Genomic DNA, 24,641 nt, shown 5'->3' with positions numbered 1-24,641 from the left:
AGAATAAAGGAGATGGAAAAAGAGCAGCCAATGGGATAGAAAGAAAATCAAAAGAGAGTGATATCCCAGAGGCCAAAAGTAGAAAGTTTTTCATAAGGAGGGAAGTTAACATCTATTTCAAATGCTATTGGTTGGGGTAAGTAAATAGGACTGAAAGTTGACCATTGGACTTGGCAACCTGGAGGTCATAGGCATGTATAAGAAACTAGTGTTTATAAATAACTAGTGGCTCGGTGCACGGAATTCATGCACGGAGGGAGGTGTCCCTCAGCCTGGCCTGCACCCTCTCAGAATCTGGGACCGCTGGCTCCTAACCGCTCACCTGCCTGCCTGCCTGATCGCCCCTAACCACTCTGCCTGCCGGCCTGCTCACCCCTAACTGCCCCCCACTGCTGTCCTGCTCACCCCCAATTGCCCCCCCCCCCCGCCAGCCTGCTCGCCCCCAACTGGTCCCCCCTGCTGGCCTGCTTGCCCCCAACTGCTCCACCCCCCGCCAGCCTGATCACCCCCAACTGCCCTCCCCTCCTGGCCTGATCGCTCCTAACTGCCTCTGCCTTGGCCCTGCCACCGTGGCTTTGTCCGGAAGGATGTCTGGAAGGTCTCCCAGAAGGTCTCCCAGTCTAATTAGCATATTACCCTTTTATTAGTATAGATACTATTGAGAAAAGAAAAATCTTTATTTTTATAATAAAATCTGTTTTTTGTTTTAGGGATGTTTTTGTTGTTTTGTAATATACTACAAAACATGTTCTGTTCACATGTTTTCCTCAATTTTATATTCTCTATAGTGCTATTGGTGTTTTAGAAAAATTTACTCAGAACCAAAGCAGACCAGAAGAAATCACACTTAGAGAAGATTATCACAATGTTCTACTTTTCCAAGCTGGGAACTTTGGTGAGAATATTTGGAAAATCAAAATTACCTCATAATCAATTATATAGAATGTCCCAAAAAACGTATGTAGACACTTTGAATAATTATAAAGGCAATGTTTATTAAAATACATTTCATTTTTAAAATTGACCTACCAGCTGTTAAAGTGTGTATGCATTTTGGGGGGACACCCTTTATTTGTGGTTTTGTATTGAAATCATGCCAATAGAAATAGCTACTTCTGTGCCAGTAGAAATATCCTTAAAATGAATCTTTTGATGTATAAATTTAACCCCTAATCATATTTTCCTCGCCTTTTTCTAGAATGTGTCCTTAGTAGACCAACAAACCTGGGTTCGAATATGGGCTTTCTCTTTGGACTTGCTGTGTGATACTGGACAAATTACCTAACTTCTCTGAGCCTTACTACCCTATCCCTTACTGCTTTACTCCCCTAAATTGGGATACTCCTAGCAACATCACAGGGTTATTTTCCTTATACCCTCCTTTAATCCTTTCCACCAATAAGTGATATTTCTATTCTTCAAAAACTAATTTAAATCTAATCTCCTTCAAGAAATGTTTAATATTAATCCATCCTATGCTGATTACAATATAAGATTGAAGACAATGATTATTTCATTACTTGTTATTGTGTAATCTCGGGTTCTCATGATGCTTAGTGCTAGGAATATAGTGTCTTTTCATAAATGTTATCTTATTGACCACGACTGATTTTGGGGAGGGGAGTGCTATCAAGCTGTACCTGAAAAATGTGGACATATTTTTAGTTCTTTTTGAAAGTCAGTCTTTTTTTTTCTTCTTTTTTTTTTTTTTTTTTTTTTTTTTGAGCAAATCTTTTAGTCCAGCACAATGAAGGTTGCCTTTTTAAACTCTTACTTTCTGGAAGTTGTGTGCCTACAGAAGAATTTTCAATCTGAGTGGTACTTCATGATTTTACTTACTGACTAGCACTAACATGGGTTGTTAGAGGATTGATAGGAAAGACCAAACTCTGACCCTCTGGGATTTCAGACTCCCGGACATAGAGATTTAAACCCAGGGAAGGGAAAGAATATGTGCTCTCAGTCAATCGGGAAGAAGGCTAGTTTGAAGCAGGGAGTTTATCTGGTGCTGTAAGTGTCTTAGGAGTTTTCTGTCATAAACTTGCACTTGGCAAAATATTTTATCAGTCAGAATTCTAACACTGATACTACCCTACCACCAGCTCTGCTGGGTTCAGATCCTGGCTTTGTCATTTATTAGAGTGTGACTGTGTACACATTACAAAACCTTTGTGGATGGGTTTCCTTGTTTGTACAATAAGGATTATAATAGTATCTTCCTTTGCATAAGGTAATGCACATAATAAGCATTCAGTTAATGTTAGCTAATTTTTGTCTTTTTACTGTTGTATCTCCAATCCCCTGCATATTGCCTAATACCAGGTCATTCAATAGGTTTCTATTGAATGAATGTAGTAAGCCCATTCTTTTCATTCCTAAGAAAGCAAATATGTTTCTTATTTTCTAAACCCCCGTTATGGATAAACAACGCAAGCAAGTATCCTTGAAATAATAATTGGTCAAGCAGGACATGACCTACCTAAAGTAGAAGAATTATTAAACTGTACCACAGCTAAAAGCTCTATCCTGATGTTTTGGCTTTCTTTTTTCTTATTGTATTGGAAAAAGTGTTAGACTGGAAATCCAGTATCCACTAATTAACTGAGTGACTTTAGTTTAATAATTCAACAAAGTGTTTTAGCTTTCATTTTTCCTTACCTGTAAAATGAGGGGGAGGGGCTATAGAAGATGATATATGAATTTCCTTCTAACCCGAAAATTCTGTGTTTTTCTGATTAACTCAGTATTCATGATATGTATGTATTTAGGGGTGGAAGCGGAAATCCTCAGAAGCCATAGCTTCTTTGATGACAACATCTTGCTGAATTCCAGTGGTCCTTTAGTTGAACATAGTTCTGGAAGCCTCAATGCAGAAAAATCTCTGCTCTATGACAGTGGAGATGGATTTGGTGATGAAGGGGCTGCAGGAGAAATGATTGGTATGCTGTCTGGTTCTATAGAAATTGGATATTTGTTTCTATGAAATTACTAATGTATTAGTAGATTTATTAGATCAAACTAAAATTTTAGGTATGCTTAATATAAATCCACACATTTTTTACACAAGTTTTCAAAGTTTGTAATATATTTAAACATTTAGGCTAGGTCTAAGTAAATAGCCATCAGTTTATATTTTCTATATAAATATAATGTGAACTACTGCTTGTTTTAATTTTTAAAATTTTCTAATTTTTAGAAGGGAAAGAATGAGGTTAGTATAGTCCTCACAAAATATACTAGGTCATATGCCAAAAAAACATTGTTTTCTTTAAAAGAAATTGTGGGAGGGCTATTCTAAGGGATCTGTCCAGCATTTTATGTCATTTTTTAATTTTTATATTATATGAAAGTATAATAGGGTAGACAAAAACTAGGAAATCCAAATGCACATATTTTAAAGATATTAACTGTTATACATCAAATGTGTGTTTTTTTTTAATTCTCTGGCCTACATTAAAAGGCTGGTTATGGCAAATTTCTGGAATTTTGAAAATATGAAAAAAATAGTGGCTCTACCTTAGATCTCTAGCAAAGGAGTTTGAACACTTTTATTTCTTGATCTAAACATGGCTTTGTAACAAGGCAACTATCTTAGTATTAGTATAGTACTTCCTGAAATCAAACATCTAAAAATGTATTTTAAATAAAGTAAAGAAAATCAAGTATATAAAATTCAATGTCATCCTGCATGAAATGTGATAATCTATGTATCCAATCAAATCTAATTAAGTAGGATTAATTTATTCTTGTATCCTTTCACAATGCTTTGCATATAATAATGCCAATCAACGTTTAGTGAACAAATGATAGATTCAACTCTGTATGACAACAGTATTTATTGTGTTTTTCAAGACAACCTACTACAAGATGATGAAAATATCCTGTTAGAAGACATGCATTTGAACAAAGAAGTTTCCATGCCTCCTGAGCCTCCCGATACTATAGTGGGTATGTTGAAATTTTCTTTGTGTAGAAAGCGAACAGTGGCTAATATTCAAATTAAGCTTCCGAACTTCTGGGTTTAAGTAGCAGTATAGTATATTGGAAGATAATAAAAAATGTCCTGCAAACTCTTAGTATGAGAGTCAAAACAATGCAGAATAAGATGCTGGGTTCTGAGAAAGGCACAATAGTAGTTATTTAACCAGGTATGAGAGAACATTTGAATACTTTCCCAAAATACTGTGCTTTTGAATCATTAAAACAACATATGTTACATGGTAAAAACATCATCAATGTTTGTCATTAATATGGTTATTAATTACATTAATGCCATATTAATATGGTTTGACAACCTATATACAATTTGAGAGAAATTACAAATGGGAGGATATTTTCTACTTGAAATTTATGTGAAAGCACCTCAAATGATTTGAGGTCTTTTAGTCTGCTTTATTTTTGAGCATTAAAAGTATTATTGGCTTCACTTTCATGTGATATTTGTTTTCTAACACAATAGTAGAAATTTAAAATGTTACAAGAGATAGACAATTATAATTTAGTTATGTTTTCATGGGTCAACTAATAATTAAATGATTTAATAGATTATAAAAATTTTAGCAGACATATAGTCACATTTAATTCAGTTATTTGTTATGGTTAGTACCACTGTTTTCACTTTCACTGAGACTATAGTCACAGTCACATCTAAGTCCAGCCTTAGATGTCATATGTGCAAAAGAAGGTGATGATACTTGACTCACCTAGACACTGTGGGTCCCAGATCATATAATAGCTGAGCCGCTTCAACTCTATTGAATACATGATTCTAGTAATAATTCAGATGTGGCTCCAGATGGCAATATAAATATTCAATTAGTTTATCTTTCACTTTAATTTTCAAATAGTCCTCTAGCTATTATTTTTTATAATTCATTTTATGGTGATGTTGATTAGTAGAACCGGATAATCCAGAGTGTATACATCTACTGGAAAATGAAAAAATGTATGAAACCACATTATCAAATGAAGAGGAAGGATTTATACTTGATCCAATTGATACTTCAGGTCAGTCATTTATGTTTTTATTTTTGACATCTACTATCTTATTCACTGTTAAATATTTGAATAATATATGAAAAATTTAGGAGGTTGTCAATCTAGTAATAACATTTGTAATATAAAGGGAAGAGTGTGAAGGAATTTTGAGATGACCCTTTCATTATATTCCATTCTGGTCAAACCATATTTCCAGTTTGGGAAACTGGAAAATTTTAAACTGAGTTCAATTTCAGTAGTTATCGAGCCATTACTCTGTATTGGGCACAAATGAAGAAGACATAGTTCTTGCTATTAAGGAAATTAAAATTATATACACTGAGTGGCCAGATTATTATCATCTCGGAATGCATAATAATCTGGCCACTCAGTGTATATCCTATATAATAAAAGGCTAATATGCAAATTGTCCCCTTGACCAGGAGTTCGACCAGCAGGCAGGCTGGCCAACTGCCTATGTCCCCTCCCCCTGGCCAGGTTGGCCGGACCCAACCCATGCACGAATTCATGCACCGGGCCTCTAATACACACACACACACACACACACACACACACCCTGAGTGGCCAGATTATTATGCGTTCAGAGATCATAATAATCTGGCCACTCAGTGTATATATACATTTAATTTTAATATATATATATATACTAGAGGCCTGGTGCACAAAATTCGTGCCCGGGGTGGTGTGTCCCTCAGCCCAGCCTGCACCCTCTCCAATCTGGGACCCCTTGAGGGATGTCCAACTGCCCATAGGATTGGGCCTAAATGGGCAGCCAGACATCCCTCTCACAATCCAGGACTGCTGGCTCCCAACTGCTCGTCTGCCTGCCTTCCTGATTGCTCCTAACCACTTCTGCCTGCCAGCCTGATCACCCCCTAACCACACCCCTGCCAGCCTGATTAATGCCTAACTGCTCCCCTGCCAGCCTGATTGCCTCTAACTGCCCTCTCCTACAGGCCTGGTCGCCCCCAACTGCCCTCCCCTGCTGGCCATCTTGTGGCGGCCATCTTGTGTCCACATGGGGGCAGCCATCTTGTGTGTTGGAGTGACAGTCAATTTGCATATTACTCTTTTATTAGATAGGATTTAACACATAGACACAGACAAAAGTATGGTGATAGCCCAAGGGAAGTGGGATGGGGGAGGTAGAAGAGGGCAAAGGGGAGATAAATGAGGATGGAAAGATACTTTACTTGGGCAATAGGTGCATGATGATGTATACATATGATATTTTGTTGAGTTGTACACTTGAAACATGTATTGTTAACCAATGCCACCCCAATAAACTCAATAAAAAAAGAAGCTTACAATCCCATCAGGAAATAAATAAACATATAAATGAATATCAAATAAGGCATAATAAAAGAATCAAAAGAGAGATACTATCTTTTCTACGATAATGTTTAACCTCAAGCATGTTTTTAGGAATAACAATAAATATGAATCTAGTATATAACTAAATCTTTTAATAAGGCACTAGTTTTAAGTAACATATTTGATATGGATTTCAGTTTATAAACTGAGACATGTCAGGAATAAAGCATTCAAATTTTTCTTTACCAAATTCAATTCTGAGCCTCTATCCCATGGGGCTAGCAAGAATTTCAGGCCTCCCTTATCTGCCCGAAGCCATGTGGTATCAAAATTTGGGGGAAATATTTGACAAGTGGTAGGGAACCTCTGGTTATCAACCACACCAGTTTGTGGTGCCCACTGTGCCAGCCTGCATTCCTTTTGGAGTCATCACATAGCCAGCTCCTCTAGGATCTTATTCCAGGATTTTACTGAGGCACATCAGCCATCTGGTTTCTGTTCTTTCCGGCTCCATCTGATCCCAGATCTTCACATTCTTGGAAATCTAACACTCCCTCCCCTTTTACATCTTTACTAAGGAAAAACGTGACTTTTGCTTTCTACCTAGTAAAATTTCCTATGGGAACGAAAGCCCATGGGCTACCCACTTAGACTTTGTGTATGAATTTCAGTGGGGAAGGGAAAAATATGCTGGACAAATACAAGTCAATGTTTCAAAAGTTATTCTGTTGTGTATATATTTTAAGGAACCTCAGAATTGATTGACTTCCTCATCCATATACCCTCTGCTCTACATTTTCTCAGTTGTCCACTAAGTTGGTCAACAGAGTCTCTCCTCAGAGCCTTTGAGAAACTCCTCAAAGTGTGTGAACTCTTGGCTGCTTAGTCACTCTAGTTGTGCAAAAACTTTGTAAAGCATAATTTTCAGTAGAGAGAAGGGAATTTTCTCCTCTATGCATCTCTGTAGGTTGTATTGTGGTAGACATTTCTTAGATATGCGGTGCCAAGAATACTTTACAAAGCTGTACAATCCATCACATTTGTGCCTATTTCTTATATGTAGATATTGCCTGGAAAAGGAAAAACAAAAAGAGGAAATTGCTCATAGATCCCGTCAAGGAGATCAGTAGCATAACTATGCATAAACAGCTTACTTTCTTTGCTGACACTCTCATGGTTTTGGAACTTGCGCCTCCTACCCAAAGACTGATGATGTGGAAAACAAGGGGAGGAGTGGATACACTTCTGTCATCTGCTACCCAGGATTTGATTCATACTGAACTGAAAATGGTAATAGTTTTCCATCCTTTTACATGGGGGCAATGTTTAGTTATAAATAAATACATACATATTTACACTCATATAATCAAGAACTTAAACTTGTAAAAAAATACCTTCTTATTTTTAATTAATTTGCTGGATGTGTGTGCATGAATTATAATTTTGACTTTTTAGCATATCTGCTTGTATTTATTGGATTGATTTACTTGCACAAAATCTCGAAACAAAAATGTGTATTTTTACAGTTGTTTACAAAATGCTTTCTGTCTTCTGGCTTTAAACTTGGAAGAAAATTGAGACAAAAGGAATCAATAAGGGAAGAAATGGGGGGCAGAAACATAGTAGGTAAGACATCCTAATTCTGTTGATGTTGAGGGGAACGTTGCAGAAACAAAAATTTCCTTTTACATTTCAAAATGAGAATGGGATCCATCTTTATATTCTAAACTATAAATGCTATCTCTAGAAGAATATTTGAATTTAAAAGAAATTGTTATGTAAGCATTGTATTTTTCAGCTTTGTGGATTAATTTTTGTCCACAAAGCTACATAAAAAGATGAAGTTTATATACAGTGTGTACTACTCTTAATCCCACACCTTCCCACTGCCTCCACTCCAAAGGCAGTATTCACAAACCTCCAACAAAGAAAATTTTCATATCTAGTAGGATAATGTTTCACTTTAAAACAACATGAAAAAAAGTCACTTAGTGATAAGAATAGCATTTAAACAATATAGTTAACCTGAGACAGATATTTCCATACACCCAGAGGATACATGGAGTATTAACAGTTGCTGATTATTATTGTGACTATTATAAAGGAACTAGAGGCCAGTGCACGAAATTCATGCATGGGTAGGGTCCCTAGGCCTGGCTGGTGATCAGGGCTGATCTATGGGGTGACTGGCAGGGTGATTGGGGCCCCTGCTCTCACCTGCCTTGGTCTGGCACCACCCGCTTGCCGGCCCCACCCCCCACCGCCATTGGGACCTGCAGGCTGGGGGCAGCTCCTGCATTGAGCGCCTGCCCCCTGGTGGTCAGTACGTGCCATAGCAACTAGTCTTTCTGCTGGTCATTCTGCCATTTGGTCTATTTGCATATCAGGGTTTTATATAGATAGGTAATAAAACCAACTTATGTGATGAGTGAGCCTCTGCTTCCTGATCACCTTTCCTGAAATCATTACAATAAGCCAGTTGGAGAAAGATAAATATCACATAATCTCACTCATATGTGGGATATAATGATCAACATAATTTGATGAACAAGAATAGATCGATCTAGAGACAAATGGTAGGGGAGGGGGTTAGAGAGCAACTAAAGGACTTGTATACATGCATATTAGCATAAGCAATGGACACAGACACTGGGGCGGTGGGGGCTTGCCTGGGGTGGGAATGGCTGGGGTGGGGGGTCAATTGGAGAAAAAGGAGACATATGTAAGACTTTAGACAATAAAAAAAAAAATCCACTGAATGATATACTACTAATAAGTGGGCTTGAACTGTCCATGTTGTCTGTGAGTAAATGTATGGGGGTAAGTGCTGAGGAGATAGTTGGTGCAGGATGGGGAGTGGAGGTGAAAAAGTGGCAGATGTGAGGAAAGGGAAGATAAATATGTGACATAGTTTGTACACACTTGTTTAAATGGATTACAGTGTCAGTTTTCTTTTATAACAATCATATTTGAATTTAAGTTGGAAAAATATTTTGGTGAAATCTTTTTTACTTCCTTAATAATTCAGAGACCTCCATGATGAAAGGTTCAAATTCCCAGCAAGTGTTAAGTCAACCCAAAACTTGGAAGGATGTGACTGAGGGATCTAATTATAGCTTTCATGAGGATACTAATAAAAATATTAGCTCTGAGGTAAGTTAACCAGAGAATCATAAAGATATTATTTTTCTGACAATATATATTAAAGGAATGTTGAGACTAATTACTATCTTCTTACATTTATAGTGTATATTTTCATCTCATACTATCCTGTAATTTCTTTAGTATGTAGCAGTACTACAGGATAAAACGTGATTTTCATCTGTAGAACAGTATTTTCTAGAAGTTTAGGATAATCACAAGAAAAGTAGTTTCATACTGAAATAGTATTTTGTGTGGTGCATTAAATAAGTGATTGTACTTGAATCTGGTTATATGCCGGGAATACTACTAGGCCCCGGTCTGTCATGGAATCTTTTAGGACTCTAGACAATATACCTGTGTTTTGATTTTGATCTAAATTCACCCTTCCCTCCTTTAAGAATAGTATGTTTTGGACCCACCAGTTACCTTAGCTTTGTATCTGAAAGACTATCTAGAGATTCCATGACCAAAATAAAATTTTAAACATTTCTTTATTTGAAGACATAACTTTTACTTGAAAAACATTGTTATTTGAAAACATAGTTGGAAACAATGTACTATAAAATATTTTTTTTCAATTGTCACTTTATTGGCTGTACAAATGTAAATATTATAGCCATACCAAATAAAAATAAACCAGTGCTGTTCTGCTCTGTCCCATCATCACTGTACTCTGATAACCACTCTGGGAATTCAGAGTCAGCCCACATTGAAACTGAATGCCCTGGAAGGAAAGACAATTTCATAATGCATTAAAAGAGAATGTGTTTTACTAAATATTAGATAACATACTGGATATTGAGATACTGGGATACTACTCTCTTCTTTATTTGGGCTCAGGCATTTCTTAGAGCACAACTACTGAAAACTGGGATTAAGCAAGCTTGTTTAGTTTATGACCTTTTTAACATTAATAAAATTGATTTCACTCTAGCTGGTTTGGCTCAGTGGATAGAGCGTCGACCTGTGGACTGAAGGGTCCCGGGTTTAATTCCAGTCAAGGGCACATGTCCAGGTTGTGGGCTCCATCCCCAGTAGGGGGCATGCAGGAGGCAGCCAATCAATTATTCTCTCTCATCATTGATGTTTCTAACTCTCCCCTCTCCCTTCCTCTCTGAAATCAATAAAAAAAAAATTTAATTGATTTTCCCAAGTGCTTGGAGTGAAGGAAAAAGATTGATGCACTGTTTTTTTGAACTTTTACTATGCTCATGCTTTAACCTTCAATTTCATTCTTATTCTGCTTCCAAAAATGGTAAACAGATGTGAAATATAGTCAGGAATGAGAAAACAATCAGTATGAAGGGACAGGAAAATATTGATCCTAATTAATCATTTTCAACTCTTCATAAAACAGAATTTTTATGTAGAGTAACTGAAGAAGTGAGAGTATCTAAAATGTAGAATATTCATAAAAGTTACAAGAGAAAAACATGTTTCCACAAATATGTATATTAAATAATAAAATGCAACTCCTTATATTCACTAAAGTTTTTTAAAACTGAAGTGAAAAAATCAAGTAAGAAACTGTTGTAGGAAGCTCCTAACTTAGTCAAGATCATCGATGACAGACACCTGGGGTATGAAGCTTGGCGATGGGTTGAAGATGAAAAAGGCTGACAGCTCAATGAAAAGGGGAGAGGATGGGAAATGAAGAATTCCTGGCTTTCTTTCTTTCCGTCTTCCTTTATGTCTCTGCTCCCCTTCTGGATATAGTTTTTCTTCCCTTTTGCCAGTGACAGCTCCAGCAGTGGTGGTACGAATCCTGTCATGGCCCTAGGTGGGGATAGTAATACCCCTTTCCTCATTCTCACTCTCTCTGCTTGCAGATCTCCTCATTCTGCCACCTGGTACTGGCATGAGAATAGAGGTAGGGGACTGGGGCTAGATAAAATGCTTCAAAGGAAAGTGACCTCAGCCACACAGCAGCACAGACTTTTGACATGAGATCTGCAGTGGCAAGAGAAATGGGAGTGACAAAGATAGGAAGCAAGGGGGCAGGGGCATGCAAGTTCTTCTTTTGTAGGAGGCATGTGGAAAACAGGAATATTTAAGGTGGAGGCAGCCTACCTGGGATATAGTATTTTAAATTCGTTTTATAAATGAGCATTCATGTGATTAAAACATTTAACAAAATGAGATTGTTCCTGTGATGATGACTACTACTGTGATAACTTACCTATTTTTTTCTAATTTGCTTTAGCAGGATATTGTTTCGCTGGCTGCTGAGGAATCCTCTTTAATGAATGTTACCTTGACACAAGGAATTGAAAATTGTTCAGTTGAATCGGTAAATATATGTATAGTCTTGGAAATGTTCTTAAAAACTTTGTTCCTAAATGTCCAACACCTTATTTACCTAAAAATTGGTTTTTAGAGTTATAATGTTACTTTCTAAAATTATAATTCATATTAGTTATCTCAACAAATGTGTGTGTGAGCCGTTTGATAATACAATTTCAGAATTGCTTTGCCTTTTTAATTTGAAACTTCAAATAATTTTAAAGGAAGCTGTGAGAATTTATGCTTATCAAAAGTAGTAACAGATTAAAAAGGTTGACAATCACTGTTTTAAGTTATTCTTATAAAATCTCTAGAGAAAGAGTTATAGTAGGGGTGTGGCCTAGGGCATTGGAAATTTTACTTTGGGGGACTTCTGGTCAAGATGGTGGTATAGGTAAATGCAGTACTCTCATCCTGCCTCAACCACAAAATTACAACTAAACTATAGAACAACCATCATTCAGAACTGACTGAAATCTGGCTGAATGAAAGTCCTACAACTAGGGAATTAAAGAAGAAGCCACACTGAGACTGGTAGGAGGGATGGAGATGCAGAACCAGCTGATCCCACATCCATGTCTGGCAGATAAAATCAGGAGGGATATCTTGGCTGAGGAGCAAGAGGTCCCAGCTCCAACCAGGCCCCCCAACCCAGGGTTCCAGTTCCAGGAAGGGAAGTCCCATACGTTTCGGCTGTAAAAACCAGCAGGGATTGCCTCAAGTGAGCGTAGGCCTGCACAGTGAAGAGTCTTGGGTTTGATTCCTGGTCAAGGGCACATACCTGAGTTGTAGGTTTGATCCCCTGGTGCATGCAGGAGGCAGCCAATCAGTGTGTCTCACATCTCTCTCTCTGTTTCTCCTCCTGTCTCTGTCTCTCCCTTATTCCTTTCTTCCCTCCCTCCCTCACTTCAACTCTCTCTAAAAATCAATGGAAAAAATATCCTCAGGTGAGGATTAACCAATAATAACAACAACAAATACAGCAGGGATTGAAGCTAAGGGAAAGGGAGGGCTACTAGAGTACCAGGCAGTTCCTCTTAAAGGACCCACACACTGACTTACTCGGACTCTCTCTGAACTCCAGCACTGGGATAGCAGCTTGAAAGGCACCAGGGACATGTGGAGAGGAACTGAATTGTCTGCCATCAGGGCAAGAGCTGGACCGATAAAGAAATCCCAGATAAGAAAAAGCTAAAGGAGTTCATCACCACCAAACCAGTATTGTATGAAATGTTAAAGGGTCTTCTTTAAAAAAAAAGAAGAAAATTAAAAATATGAGCAATAAAGTGGCAATAAATACATATCTATCAACAAATGAATGTAAAAGACAAAATAAACGAACAAGCAGAATGGAAACAGACTCATAGATACAGAGAACATTTTGATGGTTGATAGAAGGGAGGGGATTAGGTGAAAAAGGTGAAGAGATTAAGAAGTACAAATTGGTTATTACAGAATAGTCATGGGGATGTAAAGCACAGCATAGGGAATATAGTCAATAATATTCTAATAACTAAGTATGGTGTCAGATGGATACAAGATTTATCTGGTTGATCACTTAGTAAGTTATGTAATGTCTAATCAGTGGGGTGTACACTTGAAACTAATATAATCGTGTATGTCAACTGTAATTGAAAAAATTTTAAATGATTAAAAAAGGAAATCCATATATATAAAAAGCCAGGGGCCATCACGACTGAAACAACTGGACGGACTACCGAACAGGCTTTGTGGGGCAACCAGGCTGGCAGGGGGGTTAGTGAGGGACAACCAAATGACCGAACAGCAGGCTGCATGGGGTGACCAGGCCAGTAAGGGGGCCGTTAGAGGCAACCAGACTGGCAGGGGAGGCAGTAAGGGGTGACCAGGGTGGCAGGGGGGGCAGTTAGGGGTGACCTGGCTGGGAGCAGGGGGCAGTTAGGGGCGACCAGGCCAGCAGGGGGGGCAGTTGGGGGCGACCAGGCCAGAAGGGGGCGGCAGTAAGGGGTGACCAGGCTGGCAGGGGGGGCAGTTAGGGGCAATCAGGCCAGCAGGCAGAGGTGGTTAGGGGTGATCAGGTAGGCAGGTAGGTGAGCGGTTAGGAGCCAGTGGTCCAGGATTGTGAAAGTGATGTCTGACTGCTGGTTTAGGCCTGATCCCTGGAATTGGGCCTAAACCAGCAGTCGGACATCCCCCGAGGGGTCCCAGATTGGAGAGGGTGCAGGCTGGGCTGAGGGGACCTTCCCCCCGGCCCCGTGCATGAATTTTATTCACCGGGCCTCTAGTTTTGCTATATTTATCAAAAAATGTATGGGAATCTTTTTCCCAAAAGATTATATGGCTTAAAGCCTATATCTATATAAGACTTGTAAAGATCAGAGAAAGAAGATAGCCTGCTCAAGGGGCCACAGGTCAATAGCAAAACTACCTATATATATAAAAGCCTAAGTGACCAGCTGACTGGCCAGTAGCTATGACACGCAATGACCACCAGGGGGCAGATGCTCCTACTGGTAGCTATGACGCACACTGACCACCAGGGGGTAGATGCTCAATGCAGGAGCTGCAGCTCTCGAGTGACACACAGGGAACCAGAGAGGAGGGAGCCCAATTCTGGGGTGTGTCACTCAAGAACCACCCGCTCACAATCCAGGACCCCTCAGGGGATGTTGGAGAGCTGGTTTCAGCCCGATTCCGCAGCCAGGCTGAGGGACCCCACCCACCGGTGCACAAATCCGTGCACCAGGCCTCTAGTTATAAATAATGCTGCAGTGAACATCCCAGGCTATATAGATCTGTCTGCACCTCTACAGTTACTTCATGATATGAAATTATTAGAGCAAAGAGTATGATCATTTTTAGAACTCTTGATATATATTGACAAATTGGGGTGTTTTTTTTAAGAATTTTATCAACTTACATATTTATCAGGAGTACATGAAAGGGCTTGTTTTCCTACAGATGTACCCTATTATTTTTTTAGCCTTTACTAATTTGATAAATAAAAAATGAAATCACAGAATCACAAAAAAGGCAAAGCTAGAAGTAATGTTTGGCCTGCCTAACTCAATATATATTATTATCTTCTTTCTTTAGTTTTTGTCCAGAATGCTAAAAGCATTTTTAAGATTGTAATAAATTTTAGCAGAAGTTTATTGGTAAATAATATCAAAACATTGAATGCTTGATATTTTAAATAATCATTATGATGAGTTCTAAGGTTATTAGATTAATTTTTTTCATAGGTGGGAAAGAGACTGAATTCTCTGGATAATCTAGAGCAGAATAAATACCTGAACTTTTTACCTGAAACATTTAAATAGCTGAGCCTGAAGTGGGTTGATTTATGTTCTCTTTTCTCTTTGCCTCTATAGACACAGGTTATTTTTGAGCAAACCACAACACAGCACAAGTTCAGCTGTTTTAATAATCCACTGGGCTTTCTACACAAAGGATTCAGTTGTAGGGTGTCCAGATAGATCAAGTGGACAGGCTTCATTCAGCAAAGCACACAAACTATTTCTTCTGAGCCTTTTCCTGGTTAGTTTAGTTGTGCAATATAGGTCAAGCTTCAGTCTCATGGATCTTTAACAAAGGGTTGGACCATTGCTTTCTACATTTGAAAAATAGCATTTTGTGTATTTAACAATAAAAATCAACATTAGTAATTGGATGAGCTCATTTATCCAAGAACAGACCAGAAAGGAATAAACATCCATTGTAACTGGAGGGATTGGGAAAACTTTTCAGAATAAAGTGACCATATTTTCAAATTCTCTTTGGAATGTAAGAAAGGATACAGCATAGGTAGGATCGGGAAGCCATAAAAGCTGGTGGGGATGGGGACTCAGCAGTCCCCTTAGCCTCAAATAATTTAAAATGTCAGACAGGCCCTGGCTGGTTTGGCTCAGCAGATAGAGTGTTGGCCTGCTGACTGAAGGGTCCCAGTTCAATTCCGGTCAAGGGCACATGCCCAGGTTGCAGGCTCGATCCCCAATAGGGGCATGCAGAAGGCAGCCGATCAATGATTCCCTCTCATTATTGAGGTTTTTTTCTCTCTCCCTCTCTGAAATCAATAGAAAATATTTTTTTAAAAGAATAAAATATCATACAGAATATTCTGGAATTTTCTGAAATCACCTTGGAGTCCATGTAATTGAAAGCACTTTTAGGAAGTGCCCAGTCTCCAGAGACATGCAGTGAATCCATGAAAAGGGTGACACAGATGCTGTTGTGTTGCATGGTCAGAGCTAGCCTAGGGAAAAAGTATAAAGTAGGTCAGATTTGGGCCACTTTCCTTCCCCCAACTCTTTGTAGGCCTGCTTTTTTATCAGATTCAACAGCACCTTTCTTATGTCCAGTTCTGTTCTCAGCTCATAAGATGTTAGTTGATAAGGGCTTAGAGTGGGCTCCTGTGAAGGGATTTCAACTTTACAGTTTTTCAATACTGAGGTATTGCTGGAGGTTTAAAAACAGAAAAGAATGAATCTGTTCAGATAACAATAGGCAGTTGGTTGATCTCTTTTGGACAAGGCACCCTCAAAATCTGAAAGGTTTCTAACCCAATTGTACACAAACTACTAAACATCAGTTATTGTTAAGAGCTGTATCACCAAGTTCAGATAAAGGCCTTTATAAGGCAGTGTGTGTGTGTGTATGTATATATATATATATATATATATATATATATATATATATATATATATATATATATATATATAATTGATTTTTACAGAGAGGAAGGGAGAGGAATAGAGAGTTAGAAACATTGATCAGCTGCCTCCTGCACACCCCCTACTGGGGATGTGCCCGCAACCAAGGTACATGCCCTTGACCGGCTGGAATCGAATCTGGGACCTTTCAGTCCGCAGGCCGACGCTCTATCCACTGAGCAATACCGGCTAGGGCAACAAGGCAGTTTTTTTATAGCTTTATGTTTACTCCTGTTAACTGAGTTAAATTAACCAGAGCTGAAATAAGTCCTAGCTAAAAGTGGTGATCTTTGCTGACTGTTTTTCAAAGCAAGGGTCCAATGCCCTGGATGCATTACCAGTAAAGTCAGCGAAATCTCCTACACTGGGGCCCCTTATCAGAAGATTGCCTAGGGCAGATGACATGATACTGTATATGTAGAACTCTAAAGATTCCACCAAGAAACTACCAGAACTGATAAATGAATTCTTTAAAGTAGCAAGATACAAAATAAATATCCAGAAATCAGTTGCATTTATATACATCAATAATGAATTATCAGAAAGGAAAAGTAAGAAAACAATCCAATTTACAATTGTATTAAAAGAAACAATACCTAGGAATAAATTTTACCAAGGATGTGAAAGATCTGTATTCAGAAAATTATAAGACACTGAAGAAATACATTGAAGAAGATACAAATAAGTGGAAGCATGTACTGTGTTCATGGACAGGAAGAATTAACATCATTAAAATGTCCATACTATCCAAAGCAATCTATAGATTCAATGCAATTCCTATCAAGATTCCAATGGTGTATTTCACAGAACTAGAACAAATATTCCAAAAATTTATATGGAACACAAAAGACTCCGAGTAGCCACAGCAATCTTGAGAAAGAACAAAGTTGGAGGAATCACACTACCTGATATCAAACTATACTACAAGGCCATCATAATCAAAACTGCATGGTGCTGGCATAAAAACAGACATATAAATCAATGGAGCACAATAGAGAGCCCAGAATAAACCCACATCTTTATGGTCAATTAGTATTTGACAGCCTGGCCAGTGTGGCTCAGTGGTTGAGTGTTGCCCAATAAATCAGAAGTTCATGGTTCCATTCCTGATCAGGTCACATGCCCATGTTGCAGCTCAATCCCCAGTAGGGGATGTGCAGGAGGCAGCCAATTAATAACACTCTCTCATCATTGGTGTTTCTGTCTCTCTCTCCCTCTCCCTTCTTCTCTTTGAAATCAATAAAAACATATATATTTTAAAAATGTTTGACAAAAGAGGCAAGAACATGCAATGAAGTAAAGACAGTCTATTCCAGTGGTCGCCAACCGGTGGTCTGTGGACCACTGGTGGTCCGTGAGATCCAAAAGGTTGGCGACCACTGGTCTCTATTCAATAAATTGTGTTGGGAAAATTGAACAGATAACTGCAAAAATATGAAATTGGACCACTTTTCTTATACCGTACACAAGATAAACTCAAAATAGATAAAGGACTTACGTGTTAGCCTTGAAAGCATAAAAATCCTAGAAGAAAACACTGGCAGTAAAATATTGGACATTTCTCATAGAGATATTTTTTCTGATATATCTCCTCAGACAAGGGAAACAAAAGAAAAAATAAACAAATGGGACTACATCAAACTAAAAAGTTTTTGCACAGCAAAGGAAACCATCAACAAAATGAAACAGACTTGCCCTGGCTGGTGTTTCCAAGTGGTTAGAGCATCGGCCTGCACACTGAACAGTCTTAGGTTTGATTCCTGGTCAAGGACACGTACCTGGGTTGCAGGCTCCAGCCCCAGTCCAGCCAGTCGGGACACAAGCAGGAGGCAACCAGTCAATGTGTCTGTCTCTCTCTCACATTGATGTTTCTCTCTCTCTCTCTCTCTCTCTCTCTCTCTCTCTCTGTCTCTCTCCCCGCGCCCCCCCCCCTTCCACTGTCTCTAAAAATCAATGGGAAAATATCTTCGGGTGAGGATTAACAAAAATAAAAAATAAATTAAAAAATAGAAGCAGACTCATAGATACAGAGAACAGATTGACATCTGTCAGAGGGGTATGGGGGTGGTGGGCTGGGTGAAAAAGATAAAGGGATTAAGCAAAAACAAACAAACAAACAAAAAAAAAAAAACAACCTCCTAATCACAGACAACAGTATTGTGATTACCAGAGGGGAAAGATGGGTGTGGGGGGAGGTAGAAGAGAGTAAAGGGAGGATAAGTGACGATGGAAGGAGACTTGACTTGGGGTTGTGAACACACAATACAGTATACAGGTAAAGTATTATAAAATTGTACATCTGAAACCTATATAATTTGATTAACCAGTCACCCCAATAAATTTAATACCAATTTTAATGAAAAGAAGGTAACCTGGGGAGTATAGACGTAATACTACAGAGGTTGATCTATATTTGAATTCTAGTCTTGTTCTCTCTTAATCACTCCTTATTTGGCAAGGCCCGGTGTTATAATTGTGTTTCTTGTAGCAGCTACCACTATGCCTGACAAATAGTAAACATTCAGTAAAATTTGGTTAAATGAAATATTTTACCAATCATTCAAACAGGAGTCATTGGAAAATGAACAAAATATTGAGGCAAAGAGATGGAATCGAAGAACACTTCGGCTGTTAAATGATTTGCGGGTAAGATGGTAGGGTTTGTTAACCCTATTTTTATTTTTAAAAATGAGTAAAATGTTAACTTCAGTTTTTTAGAGGTTAGTAAAAATGAAACCATTTTTCATTATGTTTTTATTGAGGCCAGATTTACTAGAGTGAGATGATTTTGAGCAATATATGCAAGGCTAAATATGGGAGTCTGTTTTTTGTGCCTACATCAAAACATTTCTAATTAGAAGCTCTAAGCAACTTTCTTACCCATTCTCATGCCCTATACATCTATTTTATGTCCCATTCTTATTTTTAGCATACTATTAACAAATATTCAACGTGGAACTTAATTTATAACAGTTTAAGAGTGAACCATAATTTTAAAATTTAACATATTTTTATCAAAAAATACATGTATGTAATTTTGAAAGTTTAATAGTACTATGCTATGAGGCTGAAAAGGAAACACAGAAGTCCTTTGCCCTCCCGCTTCTTATCCCTAAGTCCTGCTCACCAAAAGAAACTATATTAAGCTGTTTCTTTTAGTATTTATGTCCATATTTCTAATGACTTATTTTAATGCTCTTTCTTGATATTTTAGCTTTAAATATTATGTATTTACTTCTTTCTAATGAAAATTCAGCTTAATTACATCTCACCCCTCCTCAGTATATTTTAGCCCCGTATTCAGTGCTTACAATGTTACTAGTATAATTGTAATAGTTATAAAGCAGGTTTGATTGTGACAGAGAGGCTAAATATCAGTGGCTTAAAAAGATAGACTTTTTTTTTGTCTCTCAGGTAAAAGTACCATCTGGCATGGCCGCTGTTCTCACAAACCTTTCCCTTTATCCCATTTTCTTGGTCCTCATGATCCAAAATGGCTTTGCTGCATTCCAGTCAGCAGCAAAGTTTTCTTTAAGGGCACAACCCAGTTATTGTGTGTATCATTTTTCTCATTTCATTGACCAGCTCTTAGTCACCTTGTCACATCTCGCTGGGAAATGTAGTCCTTGTCTGACAATCTTGGGCCCAGGTAATAATTCTTTTACCATGGAAGAAGAGGAGAATGGATATCAAGGGACAACCAGCAGTTGCTGCCACAAAGACTATGTTAAAAATTAGTTCACATTGAAACTTCATAGTGTAATTACATTTATTTTCTTGTCAACTGTATGAAGGGGGTAGGTAATCATTATTTTTTTTTCTTTTTCCTAGTGTCTATATATCCATTCATTTTATTTTTCTTGAAGCCATTCCTCCTGGAGCTCATCATCCTTTTGTTCTACTCTGGATTAGTTGCTCTCTAGGTCTGCCCCACAGTTTTTGTCTTGGGACATTCCTCTACCATAACATGGGATTCCTTTGTCTCTTTCCTATGTTGATTCCTCTGTTTCCTGGCACTTGGATCTTCCTTTTGGCTAGCATCCTCTCATAATTTCCTGAGATCAGGAGTGCATAGGAGACCCTACATACAAGACTGAAAATTTCTTTATTTTACCTTTAACTTGTTTGGTTGTCTTTGAACATAGTTTGAAAATGTTATCTCTCAGATGTTAAAGGCTTTTGTAACATTTCTAGGCTTCTTGGTTGTTATTGAAAAGTCAGATGCTGTTTGGTTGGTGATCCTTGTAAGTGACCTTTATTTTCTCTCCGGAAACTTTTAGATCTTTTCTTTATCCGTATTGGTCTGAAATTTCATGATGATGTGCGTTGGTGTGAACCTTTTTTCATTTATTGTTCTGAGCGTATAGCAGGTTTTTTATTCTGAAAGTTCATGCCCTTAAGTTCTAGGGAATTTTTTTTTCTTGGATTTTCTCCTTGTTGTTAATCTATCCTCTCTTTCTGGACTGCCCAATGGGACCAGGGGGGTCAGATGCAGGATCTCCTAAATTGCACCTTCAATTTTTAAAAAATCTTGTATCTCCCCTTTATTAATTTCCTTTGTTGTTGTTTTTTCTACTGTTTAGGAGATTTCTTCAACTTTATCTTCCAGTCTATTGAATTTTATTTCTGCTTTTACCTTTTTTTTTTTTGTTTGTTTTCTAGGAGTTTTTTCTTAGGTTTTAGGTGGGGTTTTATTTGTTTGTTTTATAGCATCCTAATCTTATTACTTATTTTGTTTTAACAGCTTTATTGAGGTACTATATACAAGAACCCATACCTATTTAAAGTATGCAGTTAGATAAGTTTTGGTATATGTATATACCTGTGAAACGATCACCACAATCAAAATAGTGAACATATGGCCCTAGCCGGTTTGGCTCAGTGGATAGAGCATTGGCCTATGGACCAAAGGGTCCCGGGTTCGATTCCAGCCAAGGGCATGTACCTTGGTTGCAAGCTCCTCGAGCCCTGGTCCTGGTTGGGGCTTGTGCAAGAAGCAACCAATCGATGTGTTTCTCTCACATCAATGTTTCTCTCTTTCTTTCCCTCTCTTCCACTCTCTCTAAAAATCAATGGAAGCCAAAACCGGTTTGGCTCAGTGGATAGAGCGTCGGCCTGCGGACTGAAGGGTCCCGGGTTCGATTCCGGTCAAGGGCATGTACCTTGGTTGCGGGCACATCCCCGGTAGGGGGTGTGCAGGAGGCAGCTGGTCGATGTTTCTCTCTCATCGATGTTTCTAGCTTTCTATCCCTCTCCCTTCCTCTCTGTAAAAAATCAATAAAATATATTTAAAAAATAAATAAATAAAAATAAAAATCAATGGAAAAATATCCTCGGGTGAGGATTAACAACACAAAAAAAGATAGTGCACATATGTACAATCCCAAAAAGTTTCCTTGTGCCTCTTGATAATCCCTTGTCCCATCTCTCCCATCCCCAAGCAAGCCACTGCTCTGCTTTCTCTCATGTCATTTTAATCATTTTTTACAGACGTAGTCTCTTTTCTTAACTTTTAGAGGTTATCATTTTCTTTTGCTCCCTGCATTATCTCCGTTTCCTTAGTATTCTCTTGAATTCTTTCATTTTTGCTCTTGAATGTCATAAATTTTACTCAAATGTCTGATAGACCTTAGGTTACCTGTTTTATTTAAGAGTGAAACACCAAAATCTGATTTAAAGTTATATAAGCACTAGAGGCCTGGTGCACAAAATCGTGCAGGGAGGGGGGAGGAGGGTCCCTCAGCCTGGCCTGTGCCCTCTCGCAGTCTGGGAGCCCTCGAGGGATGTCCGACTGATGGCTTAGGCCCGCTCCCCCACTGTGGGAACACACTGACCACCAGGGGGCGGCTCCTGCATTGAGCGTCTGCCCCCTGGTGGTCAGTGTGCGTCATAGTGACCAGTCGTTCCACCATTCGGTCGATTTGCATATTAGCCTTTTATTATATAGGATGGGTGGTGCTTGCAGACTTGTGGTCTTCATCATGAGGTAATTGGGTGGTTCCACTCTCCCCGCCCCAGACACACACACACTGATGTCATTATCTATAGGTGTTTTTTTCTCAAAATGGACAGTTTTCCCAGCTTAATCCTCACATCTACTGCCTAGCATGTATAAGCATGATGCCCATGTTTTGGGAACCAAAAGTGGGTCAGGGAGAGGCTGACTCTCTTATTGTTTAGAGTACAGATTACACTTACCCCTCGTCTGTGGTTTGACACTTCTCTACCATCCACAGTGCCTGGTGTCCCGAGGCTAGAGTCTCATCCCAATGGTTGGTGTCTCCAGAAAAGCATCTTCCTGCCTCTTTCATTTTAGAGAGGTTTCTGGGGGAAACAGAGTGGCACGTATGTTCAGTCTTGCACATTTGTCCCCTCAGGGTATTATTTTTCAAAAGGGTTCTTAAAGTTGAAAGGACTGTCCCTGCTCTCTCCCAGGGGAAATAGCCTGCTAGGGCATAGCTGTGTCTTGGTTCTGTGAAGTGGTGGAGTGGACCTGAGGGTCTAACAGCTCCCAAGTAGACTTTCAAGAAATTCTCCTGTTTTCAGCTTCACTCCATATCTCCAGCTCATCATATACTGTTGCCTCTAATCCCCGAGGTTCCCAAAGGTTCCATAGCTCAAATTGGCGTGCTTTTTGTTGGCTTTCCTCCCTGTAGGCACTTGGGTTTCAGCTTTCTCCACTCTGCAAAGTCCATCAGTCTTCCACTTCCTTTGTCTTTATTTCCTTTCTTTGTTACCTTTTATTTCTTTTCCTTCATTTTAGAGGGGTTTCTGGAGGGAACAGAATAAGCGCATTGTTTAACCTTACGTATTTGTCCACTCAGAGTGGTTTTCAATGGATTCTTGAAACTGGAAGGGCTGTCCCTGCTCTCTCCCAGGGGAGAAAGCCACCTAGCTCACATCGTATCTCCTCAAGAGCAGGAATAAACGAAGGCTTGTCATGCCCTCTCTGAAAGGTTGCCAAACCTGGGCCACTTCTTTGGTTGAGATAAAGTATTTAGCTTATTAATTTGTTAAATGGTATGAACTGGTAAAAAAATATATACTTGTATATGATATTTCTAAAAATGCTTCATAACTATCCAAGAAGTACAGTACTCACAGGGAAACATGGCCAGCATTTCTAACTAAAAAGTGTACTTCTATTCTAGGAATCTGATACCAAGTACAAGTCTTCATAAAAGGAGTTCTCTTCATCCATAATTTAAACACTTTATTTTACCTCATTTTTTTCTAGTAGGTTCACAGGTACCCTGTGATGAAACCAAGATCTTTTTAACCTGTGCAAAGAAACTGGGAGATGTGTATATAGTGATATTGCCCTATTACTGAGATATACAAATAGAATTCTATATTTACTACTAGAATTTCATCGTCACCACCATCCCCCAGTGCCTTTAAGGACGAGAAGCCGGATAGCTTATAATCTTCATTGCATTAGGAGCCTCCCAAAGTCCTGTGGCTTTTTTTCTCCCTGCAAGTCTAAATTAATTACACTTTCCACAGGAGCCATTTATGTTAACATCAATTTTTTAAAAGACCTAACATTTGTATAACACATTAGGAATTTGTATAACGCTTTAGAGTTCTTTTGCATGCATTTCTCAATGAACCAAGCTTGTGCTCAATGACCTATATGGTTTTTAAGCTTACTCATGAGTCATTTGCATTTCTCCGTGTAAGGATTATGCCAGTATTTTGTTGTTCATTGTGCATGCACAAGCCTGCTCTACTTCTAATGACCTTGTTTGCCTTTCCTTTTCTCTTTTCTAATTCTTTTCCCAGGAATCCCACAAGACAGGAATGAAGTACTTTAGTCTGATGACTCTCTGCAGAAATAGTGACCGAAAACAAGCTGCTGCCAGATTTTATAGCTTTCTTGTCCTAAAAAAACAGCGGGCTATTGAGCTGAGCCAGAGTGCCCCCTATGCAGATATTATAGCTACAGTGGGACCAATGTTCCATAAAATATGAAGGAAATTCAGAACATGAAGATTTATGTCATCATTGGAATTTCTGTATATATTGTTCGATTTAATGCAGCAGCCGCCTGGAAGCAGCTGAAGGTCTGATCCCTTTCATAGACAAGCCAAACTCCCCTTTCTTCTTTGTAAGTTCAGAATAATCATAGCCAGAGCTGGAAACGTATAGGTTCACAGAAATACTAAATTATAGCTGAGTAATAGTTTTAACTTAGCTGACTTGAATGTA

The 24,641-nt window shown here is 38.6% G+C and overlaps 1 protein-coding gene across 3 annotated transcripts in view; it reads left to right on the top strand.

Moving 5' to 3' along the window:
• The window catches only part of RAD21L1 (RAD21 cohesin complex component like 1), a gene marked incomplete at both ends in the record, with an annotated part of 29,418 nt that extends 5,014 nt beyond the window's left edge, over positions 1-24,404 (top strand). The window contains 10 exons of one of the 3 annotated variants that reach the window (XM_079785313.1): positions 789-895; positions 2,769-2,939; positions 3,853-3,948; positions 4,897-5,007; positions 7,376-7,602; positions 7,839-7,938; positions 9,341-9,465; positions 11,663-11,746; positions 18,999-19,076; positions 24,216-24,404. In XM_079785313.1, the coding sequence (XP_079641439.1) occupies positions 789-895; positions 2,769-2,939; positions 3,853-3,948; positions 4,897-5,007; positions 7,376-7,602; positions 7,839-7,938; positions 9,341-9,465; positions 11,663-11,746; positions 18,999-19,076; positions 24,216-24,404 (1,288 nt within the window). Of the gene's footprint in view, positions 1-788; positions 896-2,768; positions 2,940-3,852; positions 3,949-4,896; positions 5,008-7,375; positions 7,603-7,838; positions 7,939-9,340; positions 9,466-11,659; positions 11,747-18,980; positions 19,077-24,215 lie in introns of all 3 variants that reach the window. The other 2 variants (XM_079785312.1, XM_079785311.1) reach the window with 2 other exon arrangements.
• Between the last annotated feature and the right edge of the window lie 237 nt (positions 24,405-24,641).

The sequence above is a fragment of the Cnephaeus nilssonii genome (assembly GCF_951640355.1).
Source record: "Cnephaeus nilssonii genome assembly, chromosome: 11".
In the NCBI taxonomy this organism is placed as follows: domain Eukaryota; kingdom Metazoa; phylum Chordata; class Mammalia; order Chiroptera; family Vespertilionidae; genus Cnephaeus; species Cnephaeus nilssonii.
Note: the sequence above shows the minus strand (reverse complement) of the source record. Positions and strands in the feature narration are given on the sequence as shown.